Genomic DNA, 24,216 nt, shown 5'->3' with positions numbered 1-24,216 from the left:
AACCTCGGACAAACTGCACAAGTAATTCAAGTGAATTATTCACTACAGGCCTGGTTAGTCTTGCACCAGAAAATCCTAAGAGATTTGTCATTTTATGTGTCCATCATTTAGCATGAGTAGACACATCTGTAACAACTGGATATAAAAAAAAAATCTGTGCTGAAACGTATACATAAAAACTGCTATCATATTTAGTACTAAAGCATGAGTTCATTTAGCACTGGAGCTTTTTCTATTGTAGACGTGTACATTCAGACAACAAAGCAGAGCGCACTGATTTTACAAATATCCAGGCCTAGGTACTGAAAATACCTGAAAATATTCTCCATGCGTTTGTGAGGTATCAGTAACTTTTAGCTGAATGATGATGAAGGCATGCCACTCTGTCCAACTGAATTGTTTTTTTTTTTTTGCTGGCTTAACTCTCACCTTTTCTTTAAAATATCAAGTTTCTTCAGATGTTAAGACTAGAGAGAGAGAGAGAGAGAGAGATGTTTTTAAGACAACCCCTTAGTCTAATGAAGGAGGGACTTTTTCTCCGTTAAATGGGAACATGCCCGAGTTTTCTGGTGTGGCCGGTACCTCCCCAAAACTTTGGAGTATAAAAGCTTGGGTAAAAAGTTTGCTTGGGCAGTAGGGAGTTTCTGCTGGGGTCCGCATTGGAATCAGAGGAGACCGGACCCTACTGTATATGACTGGAGTCTAAAGGGAGAAAAAAGAAAACTTCCCTCGCCTCAAAGAGTCTACATGTCTAATATTTAGACATGTTCAGCTTTGTGGATATCCGGCTGGCGCTGTTGCTCAGCGCAACAGTGCTTTTAGCAAGAGGACAAGGCGAGGACGACCGTGAGTATACCTTTTTTTTTTTCTTTTTTTTTGCTGTACCTATAGTAACTGAGGGAAAGCGATGCAATAACCAGGATGATGCAGAAGACAGGGGCCCCATGTGGAAAAGCGCCTCTTATGGACTTGCAAAATTGTTCTGGTTGCTCAGTGCTGTTTTCCATCTTTCTCATGGTTGTGATTATCCCATTTTGAATGTAAGAGTAGAAGTGGGAGAAAAAGGGGGGTTTGAGGCTCACTAGCCCCCAATGACCCTCTTTTGCATGCTTGCGAGCTCAAGTCGATGGAGGCAAGTTGGTGCAGGTTTGGAGACGCGTCCCTCCACCCACCCACCCCTGCGCTTTCTATTGCCTGCAGCACTAATATTACAATCTGCATTACCTTTAAATTGTCCAGGCAGGAGAAAATGAGTCTACTCAACTCGTCTGATAACTCGCTTCTGGTATGATTTGGAGATATATGTCAAATTTACAAGGCAGCATGTGTGGAAATGGGGGAAAATATTGAGGATATTGTGAATAGATGTAAAATGAGTTTTAAGATCCAGATTTAAGCGAATTCCATTAAATGAATCTCTTGAGAATGAGTTTGAGTATGTTTTTTTTCCTTATGGAAAAAGTGATGATCTCATCTTTGGATCAGCGGATGGAGTGGAAAACTGAAAACACATTAGTGCAGAAGGATGTTTTTTTTTTCTAGCATTTTTTTTTTTTTACAAAGAACTTTTTTTAATGTTGGTGGTTAAGGAGATGAAACATTTAAATTGTTTTTTTTTTTTTTTAACCGATTGGAAGCTTAGACGTTGTGATCTTTGTCACTTTTAAGTGATCATAATTCTGTTCCCATGATCCAGCAGCGCCTCCACGTGGCTGTGTTTAAAATGGAATATTTTGGCAGCTGCTTCCGAAACCCCACCCTTTTTTCACCCCGCCCCCTTTTTTGTGATAATGTAAAACATATGTGGGCTCTGCAGACTTTCCACAAAGGGAAAAACGCAAGTCGTTGCCAAGCCGACAGTTTTCAATTATTTTCTGATAATCGTTGACGTGGAAGTTTTCTCTGAACTTTTTTTTTTCTACAGGATACAGTTTTACATGGTGTTGCGCCACCTAGTGTCACACATTCATTTAGCATTTAGGCTTATTTGTTTCTATTACTGTAGCTATACCTTTTACCTTTTTAAAACATTTACCAAAATAGGGCCACCAATTTTTAGAAGTACTTGTCATGTTGGTAAAATACAAAATTCAGATTTTCATTATGTTGCTTTGACTTTTTTTTAGCCCAAAGGATGTACTCTGATAATAAGCATAAAACTTCATTTTATCCTCATCATTACTTAATATTAAACAGTTTAATTTCTTGCAAAAATAAAACACTGCAATAATGGCATTATTATTATTATTATTATTATTATTATTATTATTATTATTATTATGCACAATAGGTAGAATGGTTTGGTTACAACACTGACATACTCTCTCTTCTTTCACTAAAGGCACAGGCAGCAGCTGCACGCTAGACGGTCAGGTCTACAATGATCGTGATGTGTGGAAACCAGAGCCATGCCAGATTTGCGTCTGCGACAGTGGCACTGTCATGTGCGACGAAGTCATCTGCGAGGATACGAGTGATTGTGCGAACCCAGTGATTCCCCCTGATGAGTGCTGCCCTGTCTGCCCTGATGATGGTAGGCTGGCTAGCCTTTGTGTTTCAAATTGCACACTATTCCAGAATACTAGTTCAGAATGGAATTCAGGCAATTTAACTCACACTAATCACTCTATGACAGTCACTAAAGTCATGGCCATTTCACTATATAGATGACTGTGTCTATTTGTGTGTCATATTATTGTTATTTTGATCTTATTGCATTCCGGGTGTATATAGTGGTTCATAAATATACAGCATTTTCTGCATCATGCAAGACCAATTACGAAACGATTACAAAACCAAATAAATGCAGAACACTGCATTTTATAGGAAAGGGGGTGTGGTTTAAGAGGTGAAAGCCACCATATTTTTTATTGTGGGAATGTTTTGCTTTTGGAAAAGCACAATTGACTCTTTCTGATTAAGTTTCAGAATCAGTGTTTAGAGTAAAGCCCATAGATTATCAACTAATTCCTCAAAATGGATCCCTTTTTTAGATGGATTATTGTTGTTTTGGTTATACCAGAGATTGTGCACATCTACCAGTATGCTCCCATACACATTTGTCCCAAGATCCTGGCCCTCTTTTAGATAAAACAGGGCACAGGGACATACAGTAGTCAAGTTATTAAGTGGCAAAGGTCATGGGTATACTAGGCCAAAACATGTCTTTTACTAGATTTATAGAGAAATTATTATTGGTTTTTTTTTTATTAATTGATTTTTCTAATGTTTTCTTTTTTTCTATTTAGCAGAATACCAAGAACCTTCAGTTGAGGTAATTTCTGTTCATCATCATAACTATTAAAATTATTTTATCCCTATTTATTTACTCAATTGTTTGTTTACTCAATTATTTTCCCATATACATATCTTGTTTAAAATACAGTATATTACGGTATATACAGTATAGCACAATGAATTAATCATCTTAAATTCTCCAAAGTAATCAAATGTATTCATGTTATTGAAGGGAAAACCACAAGTATCTAATCCTTTTTCTTTGCTGTTTATTAGGGCCCCAGGGGTGTGCCTGGCGAGAAAGGTGACAGGGTAGGTTTCTTTTTGTTTTTAAAATACCATAACTAATGTTACCTACTACTTTCCAGATTTGCATGGGAAGGCATTTCCAACATACAATACATGATTTCCCAATAACACTGGTGTCAATAACTGTAATAAATACTAGAGTGATGTATAATACATAAATAGATATTTTATACTGTAAATAATTCATAGTTAGTGTTTATTCTGCATTGGTTATACCTCCTAATGCAATTCTTTAACACATCAGTTTATTTTTTGGCATACAGTATTAAATATAAATATAAAAATTATGCAGATATTTAGCACAGATGGAATACAGATTTATGTCATGTTTTAACCAATATATTTATTTTAAATTAAGGAATAAATGCCAGTATGCTGACTGTAAACAGTTGTTGAATACCATTCATCTATAGTTAGGTGGTTCTCCAAATGCAAGAAATGGATATTAATGCAAATACAGAAATCAACATAACTAGATTCTGTATTGTACGAAAATTTTAGGCCAGAAACATTTCTTACCCAAAGACATTATTGCTCATACACACTCTTATTTTTTCCTCTGTTATTAGGGCCCTCCTGGTCCTCCCGGCAATGACGGAATTCCTGGACAACCTGGACTTCCTGGACCTCCAGGCCCCCCTGGACCCCCTGGCCTTGGCGGAGTAAGTAGACACCTGGACAATGCCAGACACACCACACAGAAAAAGAAACAGATGTTTATGCCCCATCTTACTGCTGATCAATCAGTTTAATTTGGTAACCAAAGGAAGTCACAGGCCAAAAATGTCTAACAGAACTACACTGGTTACAGTACAAATATAGTTCAGCACCACTACAATGGACAGCGCCCTGTGGTATTTGCAGTATTCCTCTATGTAGTGTTACACACTAAAATCATAGCTTAATTGACTTAATTGACTTGTAGTTTTTCATTGACTTTTGAGTATCCTTGTTGTGTATCTCAGTACCGTAACTATTCGTTCTAATACCAAAATCTCACTCTCCATAATCGCACACTAACCCTGTTTATGTATTTTCCACAGAACTTTTCTCCTCAGATGTCTGGAGGTTATGATGAGAAATCCGGTGGTGGTGGCATGTCTGTTCCTGGCCCAATGGTAAGAAAAGACATGCATATGCACAATTCCATACATTACCACAACACTATATACAATAATGCCTCCCTTTTTAAACACAAAATTCAGCCACAACCAAGTTGTTTGCAAACTCTAAAATACACTTAATTTCCCATTAATCCCATTCTCTATATCAGTAATCAATATCAAGATTTTAATGCTCCTCATTTCTGTGTTTTTCAGGGACCCATGGGCCCCCGTGGTCCCCCTGGACCCCCTGGACTTTCTGTAAGCATTGTTTTACCTAAGTATTCATGCTGTTTGTTAAGAATACGATTTGTGTTTTGACACTATTCTACAGATATATTAGATGTTGGTGTTGATGAGTAAATTTTAATCTCTATATCTAAAGTGTACTACTAGTAACTCAGCTGACTTAAACTAATTTTAGAACCTTTTCATTTTATCCACAGTTTTAGACTCTCTTTTTTAATTTGTACTTTTTCTAACTACAGGGACCTCAAGGTTTTACTGGCCCTCCTGGTGAGCCTGGTGAGGCTGGTGCTTCTGTAAGTATCTGAATATACATCATTTACAAACACTCAGGCAAATACACAAAGATAAACAAATATCCTCACACCCTCTTATTACTCATTTAATAAATACCAAATTTTCATTGTGCTGTATTTAACCTGCAATATCAATACATATAAGTTTATAATGAACCACCTACACCTTTTTTTTTATTTTGCAACACGGTTTTACAATTTAAACGGTGTTAAAAATATATATGTAAATGAGTCTTAGTCCAGTTGTCTGTCAGTGCCATTGCACTCACATAATGCATGATATTTTAGCCATTATATTAATAGTGATGTTACTATGTTATATAGGTTTTCTGTTGGTTTTTATGCTCTTTCTTTTTCCAATATTCCTAAATGAATATGAACACACCTACACACATGGCCAACCTGGTTTGTCTCTCTTGACTTCTTTAGGGTCCAATGGGTCCCCGTGGTCCAGCTGGTCCTCCTGGAAAGAACGGAGAAGATGTGAGTAGCTCAGTCTGTCTGTACCATCTACTTGCTAGTACTGAATATTCCTAGTATTAGCTCAAATTCTTTGTTCTCTCTAGTCTTTTTTATTAACTGCTCCTGTCTTCTTTAGGGTGAGTCTGGCAAACCTGGTCGCCCCGGTGAGCGTGGTCCTGCTGGCGCACAGGTTAGTAACTCTGCATTTGCCATTGGTCTTGTTAACAGAGCACATATCTCACCAATGTCCAGTATCTCACATTTTTTGTCTGCTCTCTTACACAGGGTGCTCGTGGATTCCCTGGAACTCCCGGACTTCCTGGTATCAAGGGACACAGAGTGAGTGTTCATGATAGTCACCAGGCACTGTCTTCACCTAAGTGGCCCTTACCCACCTTATCCTGAATCTTTCTTGTCATCTCCTCTATCTTAGGGTTTCAGTGGTCTAGATGGATCTAAGGGAGACACTGGCCCTGCTGGACCTAAGGTTCGTTGCCCATTCTAAATTTGCATTAAAATTCCATTTAAAAAACTCAGGATTACACTAAGCAGTGGTTTATAAAGTTTTGATTTGCCCCACAGGGAGAGCCTGGTGCAGCTGGAGAGAACGGAACCCCTGGCGCTATGGTAAGTGTCACCAATACCTACCATCATATTCACAATCTGATTAATAAAGGAAGGAATTACATATATTGTTCTTGTGCTTCATTGTGATTTAATATCTTCATCTTGCTTTTTTTTTTCTAGGGTCCTCGTGGTCTTCCTGGTGAGAGAGGCCGTGCTGGTCCTCCTGGAGCTGCTGTGAGTAATGTCACCCACTCTGAACCTCATAGCACTGAAAATGTTCAATTCTTTAGACCTTCCTAAAATCCATAACATTTCATAGACTTTAAAAAGCCAATAACTTCACAAAACAGGTGCTAAAGTTAGCTGGCATTGGTTGGACTAAAGGCATGGATTTTGCTGCCATATTGTAGACTCATCGTAATGGATCTTAAGGATATAAGTACAGTAGCTACTTAATTCTACTGAATAAAAGATGTTGATGTTCACAGTTACATCCACATTTCCAAGGTGTCGAGATTGAAATTCTTTGTGTCTCTAATACACCTAATGTTTCTACAGGGTGCTCGTGGTAACGATGGTGGTGCTGGAGCTGCTGGACCTCCTGTGAGTAGCTAACATTTACATTACAGCACCCACATTCTGCATTAAATAGGCTTCTATTAACTTTTTTCTTATCATTTGTTCCAGGGCCCAACTGGCCCTGCTGGTCCTCCCGGATTCCCCGGTGGCCCCGGAAGCAAAGTAAGTGATCTCTATCAGCACCATGTCAAGTTAAAATCTGTAGAGCTTAGCTTTGTGTTCTAGCATGTCACTCAATTAATTGTAGGTTTTTCTACTAAGCATTTTATGGCATGCTGATATTTGTTTAAAAACATAGACAATATAAATGCTGCATTAGCTGCACCAGAGAGAAAGAGGGATTATTCTGGGTCAGTGTGTCAGTAGGGTAAATAGGGGGTAAATGAGTGAAGCTTTAATAAATTAAGTATGTCCTGTTGTGACTTTTTAAATCTCAGAAAGCAATTTCTGTAGAGAAATATGCATTTTTGTAAATCATTAAGATGAAATCTCCCATATATAGGTATATAGGGTTTATGCTATCATGATTTGATTACACCGTTCTCTCTTTACTAGGGGGCAGTAAAAATGACTTCCTGATAGGCATTCATTTAATTTCAAATCTCATATGTATTTTTTAGGGAGAGGTTGGTGCTCAGGGAACTCGTGGACCTGAGGGACCCCAGGGTGCTCGTGGTGAGCCTGGTAGCCCTGGCCCTGCTGGTGCTGCTGGACCTGCTGTGAGTGGATCATTTTAATTAGAATTTTTATTGTTGAAAATGATTCATTAAAACGCTGTAGCCTTAGGTAGATTCCACTTTCATTCCACCATTTTAATTTCCTCCACTCTAGGGCAACAATGGTGCTGATGGTGCTCCCGGTCCTAAGGGTGCCCCTGTGAGTATGATATGTTGATTGGTTTGTTTTTTGTTTGTTTGTTTCTTCGTTTGTTTTAGCAATCTGTATTTTAATTTCTTTTGATTGACACGTACATTGGTCTAACTCTCTGCTGCACTCTACAGGGTGCTGCTGGTATTGCTGGTGCTCCTGGCTTCCCTGGACCCCGTGGTCCTCCTGGACCCGCTGGAACTCCTGGTGCTGTTGGTCCCAAAGGTAACACTGTAAGTATATATTCATGTTATCAACTTACTCCTACTTATTACAATATTATTCTACTAATTAGGCAGTTATTTTAACAAACATTAATATGTTCTGTCTTGTTTTACAGGGTGAGGCTGGTGCTCCTGGTTCCAAAGGAGATGCTGGTGCCAAGGGAGAAACTGTAAGTGCATAATTAACTGGCTTACCTTCCAATTCTAAATAAAATCAGTATTTTGTTATATTACATTAAAGCTACAAAAGGTAGCATGAGTTAGGAACTGCACTGATTCATTGTGTTTCTCTCTTGCTTTTCTTCGTAACTTCTCAGGGTGCACCCGGAGTTCAAGGTCCCCCTGGCCCTGCTGGTGAGGAGGGTAAGAGAGGAGCCCGTGGTGAGCCCGGTCCTGCTGGTGTCCGTGGACCCGTTGGAGAGCGTGTATGTATTTCTAACTGTCTAACAGTCTGCTTCCCGTATGCTCTACAATATGTTTACATATTTCCATATCACTTTCTCTGATCCCTTATTTGAAAATGCTAACAAAAAATGTGTTGCTCTATATAGAGTAATAGTAACCATAATGCCCCTTGTTATTTATGCACTTGGCCAATAGGATATACAACAGTGCATAGATATAGACACACTAAGCCTGATCTACCTATTCTTTCTTGTGCAGGGTGCTCCTGGTGGTCGTGGTTTCCCTGGTGCTGATGGAGCTGGAGGCCCCAAAGTAAGTAAACTTTCAAATTGACATTTGGCAATTGTGACTGCTGACATTGCCAATGTCAGTACACCACTTACTAGCCACTTGCCAATCATTCATACTGTAGCTAATTCCCATCATGTCCTTCTCTTTATTATAGGGTGCCCCTGGTGAGCGCGGAGGCCCTGGAGTTGTTGGAGCTAAGGGTGCCACTGGTGAGCCTGGCCGCAACGGCGAGCCTGGCATGCCTGGATCAAAGGTAGGAACTAGTTTCGTGCATTTGTCTTATATTTAAGAACTAAAAGGGTTAGAAAAGACACCAATGTGGTAGCTGTTTAGTTAGTACAAACAGGATGCTTGAAAAATGAATTGTTGTCCCCCAGAAAGCTCTCTCATTTAGTATCTGTCTTTGGATAGTTAGGTAACTAACTAGTTATGAATTCAATATTAATTAAATATTAATTTCATTATCTTTCTGGACCTTCCTTCTCCCTACTCTGTATTGTAGGGTATGACTGGTAGCCCTGGCAGCCCTGGACCTGACGGAAAGATGGGACCTGTTGTAAGTAACAACTACTCCATGTTTTATTACAGAATAGCCATTATTGACAACATTTATGCATACGTTTATTATAATATTATCTACACTCTAATATATCTGCTCTGCTTCTGGCAGGGTCCTTCTGGACAAGATGGCCGCCCCGGACCCCCAGGTCCTCTTGGAGCCAGAGGTCAGCCTGGTGTTATGGGATTCCCTGGACCTAAGGGTGCTGCTGTACGTATTTCATTCTTTCCCCGCAGTTTCCTGAATGGTTTCATTTTTAAAGCTTATAAAATTTGGTAACATATTTGTACTATTTGCAGGGTGAGGCTGGCAAACCCGGTGAGAGAGGTGTGATGGGTGCCATTGGTGCCCCTGTAAGTGTCAATGTCTATTCTTTGCAACTTACTACAATTTGCAGAAGAAAAAATACATGAATAATTTTATGGTTGTTTTTTTTTCATTGTTTCATCGTATACATTCATATATTCACATGTAGGGTGCTGCTGGTAAAGATGGTGATGTTGGTGCCCCTGGTGCCCCTGGCCCTGCTGTGAGTATCTTTTCATGTATTCCTATGTCTACTATTAAATTCCCTAATTTAGAATTTATTTGTAGGTAACTAAATCCTGTGATTTAATTACATTTTAAAAACTTTTTTTTGCTATTCTCTGTAGGGTCCTGCTGGTGAGAGAGGTGAGCAGGGACCTGCTGGTCCACCTGGATTCCAAGTGAGTGCCTACTTCTCTAGACAGACTCCAAAGTCTCATTCAGTACAGTAATTCTTGGAATTTTTGTACTCACTACTATGATTTTTCTCTGCAACAGGGTCTCCCTGGACCCCAGGGTGCTACTGGTGAGCCTGGAAAGTCCGGTGAGCAGGTAAGACATTAATTTACAATTACAGCATTTGCCAGGTACACTTGCCCACTGTGTCTTCGATAGGAATTAGTTCAATCGAATAATTACACCGATCAGCAATTAACATTATGATCGTTCCAAAGGAATGAACTGAATACCATTGGGTTTCTCATCACAATGGCACCTGCAAATGGGTGGGATATATTAGCCAGCAAGTGAACATTTTGGAACTGAAGTTGATGTGTTGGAAGGAGAAAAAAATGAGCAAGCAATATTTGACTGGTGCTGACAAGGGCCAAGTCATGCCTAGACGACTGGATCAGAGCAACTCTTCAAGCTGCAGTTCTTGAGGGATGCTCCTAGTCTGCACTGGTCAGGACTAGAACCTACCACTGATGCATGTGGGGAGTGCAGTCAAATCCAATAGAAGAGCTACTGGAGCTTAAATTAGTGACCCTAATGCTAATTTCAATACAAAGGTGTCAGAACACACAGTATAACACATTTTTTTGGCAAATTCGGCTACATAGCCATAACCAGTCAGGGTGCTCATGCTGACCCGTATCCACCACCAAAAGCACATACAATAGGCATGTGAGCATCAGAACTGGTGAAGAAGGTGGCCAGGTCTGGTGAATCACATTTTCTTTTACCTCTTGTGAATGGCTAGGTACATGTGCATCACTTACCTGGGGAAAAGCCAGACCAGGAAAGGCAAAATGTGATATTTATGTTCTGCTAGGGAAACCTAAGATTATGTGGATGGTACATTGACATGTACCAACTACCTAAACATTGTTGCTGACCAAGTACACCACTTCATGAAAACAATATTTTCTGATGGCAGTGGCCTTTTTTAGCAGGATAACGTGCCTTGCCAAACTGTAAACATAGTTGAATAACGGTTAGAGGAACACAACAACAAGTGTCGACTTGGCCTCCAAATTCTCCAGATCTCAGTCCAATTGAGGATCTGTAGGATGAGCAGGAAAAACAAGTCCAGTCCAAGCCCCTTTTCACTTACAGGACTTTTGCTACTGACGGTTTGGTGCCACATACCGCAGCACACCTTTAGAGGTCTAGAAGAGTCCATGCCTCACCTGGTCTGGGGTATTTTGGTAGAAAAAGTGTGGCCTACTCAATATTAGGCAGGTGGTCAGAATGTTACAGTATTTACACAGGCCCATGTAAAGGCATGTGTATGAAACCTGAAGATTTGAGATACTTCAAAACTGTAATACAAGTATAAACCTCTTTGTTACAGGGAGTGCCTGGTGAAGCTGGTGCCCCTGGACCTAGTGGAGCTAGAGTAAGTATCCATTGCTATATAGGTTATGGGATTGTATTTGATAAATCTGCAAACTAAACCAGAAAATGAGTTCTCAGAACGATACTCATTCTCCCTTCTTTCCGTGTGCTTAGGGTGATAGAGGATTCCCCGGTGAGCGTGGAGCCCCTGGTATTGCTGGTCCTGCTGGCTCTCGTGGTTCTCCTGGTTCAGCTGGTAACGATGGTGCCAAGGTAAGAGATAAATGATGTCCAATTTGTGAGTAAGATGAAAGAACTGTAACCTTGAAAGAACCTCTATAAAGCTTTTTGATACACAGTAAGTTTCTTTAAGCTAATTAATAGTCTTGACAATTTTCTTTCTGTTTCTTTAGGGAGAGGCTGGTGCTCCTGGTGCCCCTGGTGCTCAGGGTGCTCCTGGTCTTCAGGGTATGCCCGGTGAGCGTGGTGCTTCTGGTCTTCCAGGCCTCAAGGGAGACAGAGTAAGTACCATGATGCTTCACAGAAAATTTAGTTTTGATTTCATTTATTTAACTTCAAAAACCCTAACTTAAAAAAAACTTACAAAACAATAATTTTCCTCCTGTAAAAATTGTGGTTAAAAGTTTATAATGGATAATGCATTGTCACAATGGACTGCTATATAAAGTAACAAATTTCAGTGCGAATATTAAACCAGTTTTATGCAATACAGAGGCATTGTACACACTCTCTCCACTGACTGATAACTTTGACTATGTCAAGCTTTCTTCCCCATGTGTACTCTATTCCGTTAGGCAAATACTGATGTCACATTACATTTCTAAATAGGGTGACCAAGGTGCTAAGGGTGGTGATGGTGCCCCTGGTAAGGATGGCATCCGTGGTTTGACTGGACCTATTGGACCTCCTGGACCAGCTGGCGCTCAGGGTGACAAGGTTAGTCTCTTCAGTGTCCACATCTATTGCTTATCAGCACCAAATATTACGACATATTTGAGACTAAATTAACTTGTTCTTTTGCTATCAAGGGAGAGCCTGGTGCTGCTGGACCTCTTGGACCTACTGGTGCCCGTGGACCCCCTGTGAGTGATTTTTCTTTTCTGGATACCAAATGCACTGGATTTTTTTCTTTTCTGGATTTCCAAATCATGACATGCTTATTGCTATGTCACTACTTTGTCACTACTGTCTGCATCTTGTCTTAGTTCCAATGACTGACCTAGTGTTCACTTCTAGGGAGAGCGTGGTGAGACTGGTTTGCCTGGACCTGCCGGATTTGCTGGACCACCTGTGAGTATCTATATGAATTTCAAATGATTTCAATTATATTGAAACATAGTAATGTAGCACATTGTCTAAGAATTTAACTTAAAATTCAACATTACCAACAATTTCATTATACCTCTAAAATCAATTTCAGCATTATACGGATGAAATCTAAGCCTCAAATGACTATTAATGTGTGTGGAATTAATAGAGATTTTGCATCTTCTCGTGGTCCTTATTTGGCTTTTCAACAGTTTGTACTTAAGATCTCCATGTGCCTTATATAGGGTGCTGATGGTCAGCCTGGTGCCAAGGGAGAGCCTGGTGACAATGGTGCTAAGGGTGATGCTGGTGCTCCCGGACCTGCTGGCGCTACAGGTGCAGCTGGACCTCAGGTAATTTTTTAACTTTTGTAGAAAATGATGAAACCACATAATTTGATTTGATTGTTAGTAAAATGCGCATTATAACGAATTTCTTCAGTAAATACTTTATCCATATACCTTCATTATATGTATGTCCTTTTGATAACACTATCAATTATAAAAATTTGAGCTGAATATATTTATAACACAGCCAACAACATTGTTTTCTCACAGGGTCCTGTTGGTTCTACTGGTCCTAAAGGTGCCCGTGGTCCTGCTGGACCTCCTGTAAGTACTGTATCACTATCGAAAATGATACAACACTTTATTGTTTATATTGTCTTAAAAGTAAAGGTTGTTAAATATTTAGATCAATCTCTGTTTTATCTGTTAAGGGAGCTACTGGTTTCCCTGGTGCTGCTGGAAGACTTGGACCTCCTGGCCCTGCTGTAAGTGCTTTATTATAGATACAAAGCAAAGTTTTTCAACCACTTCTCCAATGTAGCTTCATTAAAACACCTTGACTGCACATTTAATTACTGTTCCATCCTGGCCATTTTCTTTCCAGGGTAACGCTGGACCACCTGGACCTCCTGGAGTCCCTGGAAAGGAAGGCGCAAAGGGTGTTCGTGGTGAGACCGGACCTGCTGGTCGCCCTGGTGAGATTGGTGCTGCTGGTGCTCCTGGTGCACCTGGTGAGAAAGGAACTCCTGGAGCTGAGGGTCCCCCTGTAAGTTTCCCATACTGGATCTAAAGATAACCTCATTCTTTAAAAGCAAGAAAAAGAATGGCTTTTGGTCATGTAGTATGTTTGGTATAAGACTTTAGCCTTGGCTTTCCTTAACAGGGTTCTTCTGGTATCCCTGGACCTCAAGGTCTTGCTGGACAGCGTGGTATTGTTGGTTTCCCTGGACAGAAAGGAGAGCGTGGTTTCCCTGGTCTTCCAGGACCATCCGTGAGTATCCCAAGTGAACTCATTAAACATACTCTCAATAGCTCTTTAGGACACTGTGTTTAAGTGATTAAACACAGAAAGCATATAACCCCATTTTGCATGGTTGCACACATTAGAAGATCTGCATATACCCTACCGCATCATGATAAAACCATCATTGGTTCAGAAGTTCTTCTAAATATGTTATGGAATTGCATGAACATCAACCCGCACTTGCTCTTGTCACCTGCTAGGGAGAGCCTGGTAAACAGGGACCTGGTGGCCCCTCTGGTGAGCGTGGACCCCCTGGACCCATGGGACCCCCAGGATTAGCTGGACCTCCAGGCGAGCCTGGTCGTGAGGTGAGTACTTTGACCCCTGCACCCCATTTTTTGCAGACATAATATGAACAAGGACATCTAGACTTTTGTTAGAAATGTGTGTTAAAGTCTTAACCTACTCTGCATAAACTAATATGTTTAAAATTTTGTTCATAGGGAACTCCTGGTAATGAGGGTTCTTCTGGCCGTGATGGTGCTGCTGGGGCCAAGGTGAACTGCACCAATATTAATATTATTGCTAATTGTAACTGTAAATACTTCTTATTGATATGAAATAGTGAGAACATAGGCTTTCCCTGACTGTTATTTGCTTATGTTGACCAAGCCCTTTATTGGTACACTATAGGGTGAACGTGGTGAGACTGGTGCTGCTGGTGCTCCTGGTGCTCCTGGACCCCCTGGAGCTCCTGGCCCTATTGGCCCTGCTGGAAAGACTGGTGATCGTGGAGAGTCTGTGAGTGTTTATTTTACAATAGAAAATGATCTAGTCATGAGTGCCTGAATGAGTTCACTCAGCCTAATTGTCTCTTTCCTCTGTTAGGGTCCCGCTGGTCCCGCCGGTCCTGCTGGTCCTTCTGGTGTCCGAGGCCCTGCTGTAAGTTTATACTTAAGTCATTCTGTTGTTACAACACAAAGACCTGATTAGTTGTGACCCAGTTAGGTAGTTTATAACACTCTAACCCGGGTCGTCTATCTCCCTATGTAGGGACCTGCTGGAGCCCGTGGAGACAAAGGTGAGACTGGTGAGGCTGGAGAAAGAGGCATGAAGGGACACAGAGGATTCACTGGAATGCAGGGACCACCTGGACCTCCTGTAAGTGATGTTCTGTTTGTATGATGGAGGATCATCTGTAATCCACAATATTATTTCTTCATTTCTTCTTCCAAAAAATTTAAATATTTACATACAGTATCAGACAGAATGCTTCCACAATAATGAAATAACGAAAGGAAACTGGTAAGATGATTATTATTATATATTTTTTTTACTATAGGGACCTTCTGGAGAGCCTGGACCTGCTGGTGCTTCTGGCCCTGCTGGACCTAGAGTGAGTTTTTTCTATTTCACCTAGCACAGGTAATAGATTGACATATTATTATACAAAGGTCCTTTTTTTTAAATAATAGGGACCTGTTGGATCTTCTGGATCTTCTGGTAAAGATGGCATGAGTGGACTTCCTGGACCCATTGGACCCCCTGGACCTCGTGGTCGCACTGGTGAAATTGGACCAGCTGTGAGCTTCCCCTTCTTTTTAACTGTATTTTGAAGTTTTCAACCAACACACAAGACAGCCATTTACACCAATCTTTCCACCATGCTTTAGGGACCTCCTGGACCTCCTGGACCTGCTGGACCTCCCGGACCTTCTGGCGGTGGATTCGACATTGGCTTCATTGCTGCACCTCAGGAGAAAGCCCCTGATCCTTACCGCTCATACCGTGCCGATGATGCCAATGTGATGCGTGACCGTGACCTGGAAGTTGACACCACCCTTAAGTCCCTCAGCCAGCAGATCGAGAACATCCGCAGCCCCGACGGCACCAAGAAGAACCCTGCCCGCACCTGCCGCGACCTGAAGATGTGCCACCCTGACTGGAAGAGCGGTATGCACAGCTCAACATTCTTTGCAAATTTTGATTTTAAAAAGGCAATTTTTAACCTGCCATTCAAGCACATACTGGGTTTCTAGAGAGATTTGGGTTTCTTTTTAGTTTAATAGAAATAGGTCATAGTGGAATTCTATCAAGATATTATATGTTAAATTTAAAAAAGAAATAATTTGCATTGTGGAATTTACCCTGGTATGTTCTTTTGTCCTATAAAAACAGGTGAGTACTGGATTGACCCTGACCAGGGCTGCAACCAGGATGCCATCAAGGTCTACTGCAACATGGAGACTGGTGAGACCTGTGTCTCCCCATCACAGGCTGACATTCCCAAGAAGAGCTGGTACACAAGCAAGAACATCAAGGATAAGAAACATGTCTGGTTCGGAGAGGCTATGACTGATGGCTTCCAGGTGAGGGTCCTCTTTTGAAAAACATTATTCCTGTTACCTTAGTAATGATGCACCATGTTTCCAACCAACCTTTTTTTTGTGCTTTTTCTCTCCAATTCAGTTTGAGTATGGCAGTGAGGGCTCCAATGCTGAGGATGTCAACATTCAGCTTACCTTCCTGCGCCTTATGTCCACCGAGGCCTCCCAGAACATTACATACCACTGCAAGAACAGCATTGCCTACATGGACCAGGCCACAGGCAACCTTAAGAAGGCTCTTCTGCTGCAGGGCTCTAATGAGATCGAGATCAGAGCAGAAGGCAACAGCCGCTTCACATACAGCGTCACTGAAGATGGCTGCACGGTGAGTCAATTTCCGAGTCATGGCTATTCATACTGTGTGGCATTATATGTCTGGGTTGTGTTTGCATCCACATTAAATTTAAAACTTAAACCCTTTAAGCTTTTAAAAGATGGAATAATAATGAGCTTGTCTTTGAGGCATAGCTTACGCCCAAAAAAGTGACAGCATTACTTAATTACTTACTTATTATATATATGCATATTTTAATTGTTGTAGCAATTGTTATGACAATGCTAATACTTTTTTGTTTATTCTCTGCAGTCGCACACTGGTGCATGGGGCAAGACAGTCATCGACTACAAAACAACGAAAACATCTCGGCTGCCCATTATTGACATCGCTCCTATGGACGTTGGTGCACCCGATCAGGAATTTGGCATTGAAGTTGGCCCAGTCTGCTTCTTGTAAAAAAGAAATCTGGACTTGAAATTGTTTGTGTTGTGTGTGTGTTTTTTCTAGCAGTCATCTCTCTAAAAATCTTTTCTATGCATTAAAAAAAAAAAAACCCTAGACTTCGATTTGGCTGTCCGAATGGTCCACTTGCTTAGAACTACGCTTCAGAAGACAGTGGTTATGTGTTATCAAGCTTTTTTTGGGACCACTATTTTACCACCACCAACACTGAGGACACTTTAGAAGACTCATTTGTTTCACTGGCCACAAGAAAATAATATATACTTGTAAAGTGTAAAATCCCCCTGGAAAAAGGAAAAAGAAATCAAACATCAAAGATACAGATGACTTTTTTACCACTGCGGAAGGACAATGAAAAAGAGAAAACAAATGCTTTGTACCATGTTCAGGTGTTAAATAAATCTGTAAAATGACATTTAAGTGTCTTTGTGTTCTACCCATCAGAACAAATGATCAACACCATCATTGTTTGCAGACTGAACAGAACTAAATACGAGACAGGGGTTTTTGATATCTTATGCCTACCTCAGAGAAGAAACCTATTTTATTACCCAGTGTTGACCAACACCAGGTTAGGATTTTACACAGAAGTATGTTTAAGAAAGCAAGAAACAGCGTGAAAAAGGTGCTATTTCATGAGGTCCTGTCAGCGGGATGTGTTCAAGCAGTTTCTAAAGTAATGTATTATTTCACTCTTGCTCACAGGATCTTTGGTGCTAAAATCATATTCTCTTGCTGTCCAGTTATAACACATGCCTCGCTTGCTAAAGGACTTTGCTTCAGTTTCTGTAGCAGAACCTTTGTTAGGCGAAGGTCATCAAGCTTTGATGCACATCGTCTTTTCAAGTGTAGAAATAAGCAGGTGGAGTCATAATTTTCCAACGCCCTTTGACACTTTTTGGTTGTTGTCTTGATTTCTTTACAAAACATCCCCATGTTGTCCGGTGAATACTTTAAGTGCTTCCATTCTACCACTTCTGTATCAGGATTTTTTTTTTTTTTTTTTGGTTTTCAGTTTAAAATTTTTTTTTTGTTTGTTGTTTTAACTAGGGATTTTCAAAGAAGGCAAGAGAATTTAGGGATCCCCAAAACTAGTGAGAGAAGCATACACACAATAGGGGGTTAAAACAAGATGATCTGTACCTATTTTGTATATGTATAATAATTTGAGATGTTTTTAATTATTTTGAGTGCTGAAATAAAGCATGTTAAGTGGTCGATCTAATGTTTGTCAGAAGTGGTCTTGACTTATCCCTAAGTGCCCAGTGGACTTTAATGAAGCACAGCTTGCACCTGTTACGGTTGTTTTGACTGGAAGAAAGATTAAAGAAAAAAATAACAGAAACAAAATTGTCGTAAAATTGTTCCTTTTTTTTTTACACTCAAATTAAAATCGTAAAATTGCGTTTGCTGTTTCATACAGCTTTCCAACAACTCAATGAATTTGACCAGCAGTGAAGTTTTAGTGCCTAGCACAGCATTAAGATTATTCGTTGAGGTTCAGCACATTACCTGCTTTTAGCGTGGTCTTCTTCTTCTGCTACTGCTTCGAATAAAACCTTATATAATCCAAAAAAAAAGGATCGGCCGACTCTCCGCTGTAACTGCCACCCGTGTAGGAAAACTTTGTCGTAGATCCATGGAGACTCAGATGATATCTCCTGCGTCCTCATGGTCACTCCATAGACAGCTTACACAGATTTTCACTTTTAACTGTACTTACAGCCCTGGTACTGAAGTGATCTCTGCGCCAGTGCATACTGAAGAAATCTTCATGGTGAGGGGAAGCTAGTCTTGCTTGATACAAGGAAGCCATTGTATGGCTAGGTATGTGCAGGCTTCCGTAGTGGGGGGGTTAGCTGAAATGTGAGCCTTAGTCCTGCTTTGATTTCATTTTGTATCCAGTAGTTTGCTACCTTATTTCATTTTCACTGCAGTGAATATATAACATTTGTGGCACAGAGACAAAGTGTAATTACCTCCAGGACATACCCATTTTTATTAGGGCTTTATGTGTTTACTAGGCCACACTGTGCAGAGAGGAGCCTAAAGCAGCACGTTCAGGTGCTCCCAAATGGCTTCTTCCTTCCAGTGTAAGTGCACTACATAGGGTACACCAGAGGAGCTTTTACACTCTACTTAGGGATCTAATCATGTACAGTATAATAGGAGGTGTTTGCAGTTCATCCTTCTTATAAAATACATTGATATGCATCAATTACATTGATATTAATGAACCCAGATTATGTACAGTATGTCACCTTTTCAGGTGAAACTTTACATCAGATTCCACAGCTTAAACTATTCCCAGCAAACATTTGGACGATTGATGACTATTGAAATGATGTCCCTTCAACACGTCACGTCATGGATGAAAAATAATTCCAAAATAAAAGTTGAATGGACATGTGTAATGTTATCTGATTCACAACAGCCGTCTTAAATGGTCATGAATTGCTCAAATATTTGCTTGGAGGGTACATGTTGAACAACACTTAGCTAAAAGTCAAAGTAACAGCTATACATGCAAACCCATTAAACTGTAGACGTGTACGAACGTATCTGAATCCATTTTTAGGAAATGTTCTTTGTCACATATTTTTATCAATTAAAGCCTTAATTGGTAAAATCTTTATGAAATGAAATAATGCCGTTCTACCACGACCAGGCCAGGGACACAACGTCGCCTTCGGACCAATGTTTGAATGAGCAAAGTCAAGGGATAAGCAAAATAAGAACAATAGAGAAAGGATACTTGATGGATACTTGGGGAAGTAGGGTGTACTTAGAGTGAGTAACAACACTGTCTCTCTACTTGTGGTGGGCGTGGCCAGCTCAGTGGTAGGTTTCTAGCCTGCCATGTGAAAGGCCCAGGTTTGATTTCCACCCAATACTCAAACCCAAGCCAGTGGGTGCATTGTTGGTCCCCAGCCTGAAAAAAAATGAGAGTGTTCTTGGCATCTGGAGTAAAACTTGTGCCAGGTTGTTATACGGATCAGATGGTCCACTGTGGTGTCCCCTCGCAGGGAGCAGCCACTAATAACAGCTGTCTGTCTACTTGTGTATTTATATAATCATTTCTTTTAAGAAGGTTCTAGAAGCCACTGAAATGTAAATTCTATACAGATGCTTTCTTTAACAGCTAAGCCCTGCATAATTCATGTTCAGTGGTTTTAACACGAAAAAGATGATTTTACATTTTATCTAAAACAAAACAACTTTACCTGGAATGGCTGGCAAATTTCCAAAAGGAAGAAAAGGAAGATGTGCCTAGTTAACACAGCCAAATGTGTTTACCAAAATATTTAAATTTATAAATCAAACTGTAATTTAAGTTTGTTTTATTGTCTCTTTTTGAAATCAGTATTATATAAATTGTGCTTTCTTTTTTGCTGATTTTCCACAAATTAAACAGACAAATATCGCCATCTAGTGGCCATAAAGGGTTAACAATAAATAATACACTAATAAAAAATCTGAAGTATTTATTGAGGGGAAAATGCAGTTGTTTTAGTTTTGCCGCTTTAATTTGTTTGATTAGAATCCCATTATTATTATTATTATTATTATTATTATTATTCATTTATCATCTATATCGCTTTATCCTCTATACATATCCCAGGAGACTTTGGGTATGAGGCCTGGTTCAGCCTAGATGGGGTGCCAGTCCGACACAGGGCACACATGCACACATGCACACACTCATTTTACTTATTTTTTGTTCTGAGATGCTTTTCTGCTCACATGTATGTGCCAAAGGACTGAAAATTTTTCATTAAATTCTTTTGACCCAGGTTTGTGTGATGGTGTGACAAAATCAGCTGGACAGACATGCAGATATACAGTACAGACAAAAAACTTTTCTGAGACCTCCTCCAATGTATGAAATATAAAGATATCATTAAAAGAGGTTTGACCAATATACAGACAAAGCCTTTCTTTTATTATATGTATGTATGTATGTATGTATGTATGTATGTATGTATGTATAAAACAAAAAGGTTCCACTATTTAATATTTTATTGGACCGCCTTTTGCTTTAATTACAGCTGCGTCACCATTTAGATAAGCTTATGTAAAGTTATTTTACATATTATTCATTTCTAGAGTTCCATTAATTTCTCTCCAGTATCTTGTATTGATGATGGGAGAGTTGAACCACTGTGTAGTCTGGACTAATTGGTGGTGGCCAATCTAGACTAAGGCTGAACCACTTTTTCACAATTTGAGCCGATGAATCCTGGCATGGACACCTTAGAATATGCCATTAGGGGGAAAAAAAGATCCATTGATCTTGTGGACGAAGAAGTTGAATTCATTTCCAAAGATGGCTATTCCACCAAACTATGTGCAACATGTAACTTTCTCCGTGACAAAATTCTATTTGTTTCACTTTTTTTTTGGAAAACTTTTTGTTGCATTGTTGGTGTGTGGATAATGGTGCCTGTGGGCATGCTTGAAAATGTATTTTTTAACATGAATTTTTTTGTTGCTTTTGTCTTTTGTGCTGGAAGCTCATTGGGTTTAACAAGCTTCAGTAAGCAGCCAGACTCCTTACTGGAATCAGAAGATATAAGCACATCACCCCTATATTACACAGCTACTGGAGCATAGCTTTTTCGTACAAAGCCACAAAGTTATATGATAGCCTTCCAATTAAGGTTCACGACTCAGACACAATCTCAGTGTTTAAGTTTAGGCTGAAAACTTATTTGATTAGCCAAGCCTTTTGTGAATAGGTGCAGATCTAGGGGCCGCATGGTCGTAGTGTTTAATGATAAACTCATATGTTTAGATGCTGTCTTCCCCCACCCTCATTGATCACTCAGGTTTGTTGACAGAGAAGTGACTGATTGCTTTAGTTTCCAGGAAGCCCTCATGTCTGTTTCCTTCTGTTCTTTCGTTTTTAGTTATGCTGTCATAGTCAGTACTACAGAAGCACCTGCTTGTACTCTGCAGTAAACATACATTCACTTTATACATTATGTGACTGTTAGCATTCCTAACTCTTTCTCTCTCCCTCTCTTTTTCTCTCCCTCTTTCTTACACTCATTACTCATGGCACTTCTGAGGTGTCTCCTGCCCTCCGGACATGGCTGACTCAACCTGGTGCCCCACTTCTGGTTGTAGATCTCGTCACATGGAAGGCTCTGGCTTGCTCTCGAGGATGGTTTCAGTTGATGACCATAAAGATGTCCATGGACTCGGCTGATGCAGGTACCGTGGAACCTCGGATTGCGAGTGTTCCGCAAGATGAGCAAAGAATTTTAATAAATTTCGACTTGAAAAACGAGCAAGTCTTAGTTTACGAGTACAGAGTATCATGTAGCGCACATGCGTTTCTTGTTTTGACGCCGAGAGTCACGTGATCACAACTGAGCCAATGTTTTTTCTCTCTCTTGCGCTGCGGAATTGTGGGTAATCGTCTCCCCTGCTTGGTTGTAGTGCGCATCTCTTACTGGTACAATCAACATCCATGCACGCGTGTACTATAACACTGTGACCACGCGTGTGGGCATGAAACATATTTTATTTAGTTTTTGTATGCGTGTGTGTACAGCGCACATGTATTGTTTCTTAAAACAAACACGTGTAAAGCAAAAGAAGTCTTGTTAGAGAGGTTAAAGATCCATTTCCCCTTTCCCTCGTTGTATCAGCCTGCACTTTGTCAATGGACACCGTGCCCCTTCACACACACACACACACACACACACACCTCCTCCTCTCGCCTTAACACACACACACAAACTCTTTCTCTCTCTCTCTCTTTCTCTCTCTAATGGAAACTCTGCTCTGTATTTTTTACTTTACAGCACTGATTCGCAAGTGCTCACTTGAGACTTCTTTAAGTAAGAGAGGAGAAGGTTTACTGTGTAAAATAAGAAGGGGGGATGGGAGGGGCTGATTCCTCCTGTCCTCTTACTTTAGATTCACACATATACACAAACACACACACACACACATACAGCGCCTGCGTGCATAAACGGAAACACTTATCTGTTTGAATTTTTTTTTTTTTTTTTTTTAAAGGTAAAGTGCAGGTAATTTGTTTTATTTTTACTTTATATTTTGTATTAATTATTTTATGTATTTTTTATGAAATTCCCATAGACAGTTTTTACCTGAGTCTTCAACAATAAAAGTGGCATTTAAATTAATTTAAACACCTTTTCGGAATAGGGAACTTTCAACCTCATGGCACACAGATTTACCCATTACTGATATAAGGTCATACTACCTGATAGATCCCAAATGTGGACGGGTTCTTTGTTAAGTCTGGTTCCTTGTAAGGTTACTTCCTATTGTCATCTCAGTGATTTTTTTTCCTTGTTACTTTTACCCTGGGCTTACTCATCAAGGACAAACTCATAATTATAGGCCATACTTTTTTACCGTACAGTACATTTCCTAAATTACTTCCCTATTTTTTATTAGTAATTTATTATTCCATAATCCACAATACAAATAAAATTAAATTGACTTGAATTGAACTTTGAAGGACAAATGGATTGACATGGCCAACATCATAATTACATAATGACAGTCATGACAGTTTGTTTGGAGGTGTATATATTTTTTAGGGCTGGCACCTTTAGGGATATATTTTGTCTATTATAAGGAAGAAATTATGACTGTTAGAAGAAATATTCACCATTTTGAGTGGAAAAATCAAGTCATTTCAATGTTTTCTCCAATAGCTTTTGGGATTTCTTAAGACGGACCCAGATCATCATACCACCCACATGTGCTTATTCATTCTAAGTCTAAGGAATTTTGCATGGGTTTCGTATATATTCTAAGAAGATGTCCATGTGACATGGGCTAACCTTTAGACTAGAAATCCTACTGGAAAATGATGAATGGTCTTCAGGTTGCCTTTAAAAAATGTCTGCAACTGTTTCTTACCTAAAATTTTTCACTTCAAATGATTTCCTCCATCTGCTTCCTTGACAGCAAATCTGATGGCCGGATACACAACACATAAAAAATTGACAACATACACAGACCCAGAAACAGGTGAGGCTAATAATGAGTTTACAATACACGAAACAATGGGCACAGAGTATGCAAAAACAAAACAAAAACAGAAGCACATGTGGATTAAACTCTGGGGAGGTCTGGATTCCAGGTCCTTTGACTGCACTAAAACCATTTGTCCTCTCTGGCAAGGATGCAAAGGAAGTGAGGAGGTTGGTAACGGAGGACACATTCCTAAGTTTTTTTTTCCTGATGGATCAAATAGTTCAGCTTAGAGTTCAGCCTCAAGAGAATTCCTGTAG

The 24,216-nt window shown here is 40.0% G+C and overlaps 1 protein-coding gene across 2 annotated transcripts; it reads left to right on the top strand.

Annotated features, from left to right (window-relative positions):
• Positions 1 to 626: 626 nt before the first annotated feature.
• On the top strand, positions 627 to 18,161 carry col1a1a (collagen, type I, alpha 1a). 2 transcript variants are annotated; one of them, XM_053515357.1, is made up of 51 exons: positions 627 to 846; positions 2,342 to 2,533; positions 3,252 to 3,274; positions 3,514 to 3,549; positions 4,116 to 4,208; positions 4,590 to 4,664; positions 4,866 to 4,910; positions 5,138 to 5,191; positions 5,621 to 5,674; positions 5,790 to 5,843; positions 5,939 to 5,992; positions 6,087 to 6,140; positions 6,236 to 6,280; positions 6,401 to 6,454; positions 6,779 to 6,823; positions 6,908 to 6,961; positions 7,420 to 7,518; positions 7,631 to 7,675; positions 7,801 to 7,899; positions 8,007 to 8,060; positions 8,208 to 8,315; positions 8,554 to 8,607; positions 8,741 to 8,839; positions 9,089 to 9,142; positions 9,257 to 9,355; positions 9,445 to 9,498; positions 9,621 to 9,674; positions 9,799 to 9,852; positions 9,950 to 10,003; positions 11,247 to 11,291; positions 11,405 to 11,503; positions 11,644 to 11,751; positions 12,080 to 12,187; positions 12,280 to 12,333; positions 12,488 to 12,541; positions 12,805 to 12,912; positions 13,117 to 13,170; positions 13,278 to 13,331; positions 13,451 to 13,612; positions 13,730 to 13,837; positions 14,071 to 14,178; positions 14,314 to 14,367; positions 14,504 to 14,611; positions 14,699 to 14,752; positions 14,864 to 14,971; positions 15,153 to 15,206; positions 15,286 to 15,393; positions 15,484 to 15,763; positions 15,989 to 16,179; positions 16,280 to 16,522; positions 16,784 to 18,161. In XM_053515357.1, the coding sequence occupies exons 1-51, from the start codon at positions 765 to 767 to the stop codon at positions 16,928 to 16,930; spliced, it is 4,350 nt and encodes a 1,449-aa protein (XP_053371332.1). In that variant the 5' UTR covers positions 627 to 764; the 3' UTR covers positions 16,931 to 18,161. The 2 variants fall into 2 exon arrangements, with proteins under 2 accessions (XP_053371332.1, XP_053371331.1); XM_053515356.1 differs by having other exon boundaries at positions 3,249 to 3,274.
• The last annotated feature ends 6,055 nt before the right edge of the window (positions 18,162 to 24,216 follow it).

This window comes from Clarias gariepinus, chromosome 16 (assembly GCF_024256425.1).
Source record: "Clarias gariepinus isolate MV-2021 ecotype Netherlands chromosome 16, CGAR_prim_01v2, whole genome shotgun sequence".
Classification (NCBI taxonomy): domain Eukaryota; kingdom Metazoa; phylum Chordata; class Actinopteri; order Siluriformes; family Clariidae; genus Clarias; species Clarias gariepinus.
Note: the sequence above shows the minus strand (reverse complement) of the source record. Positions and strands in the feature narration are given on the sequence as shown.

What these genes read in the sequence shown, in the direction of transcription:
- col1a1a (XM_053515356.1), top strand. Translation starts at nt 765, where the DNA reads ATGTTCAGCTTTGTGGATATCCGGCTGGCGCTGTTGCTCAGCGCAACA. An exon ending in CTGGTCTTCCAGGACCATCC is followed by an intron (nt 13,838 to 14,070) that starts GTGAGTATCCCA and finishes GTCACCTGCTAG; the next exon opens with GGAGAGCCTGGTAAACAGGG. An exon ending in CTGGCCCTGCTGGACCTAGA is followed by an intron (nt 15,207 to 15,285) that starts GTGAGTTTTTTC and finishes TTTAAATAATAG; the next exon opens with GGACCTGTTGGATCTTCTGG.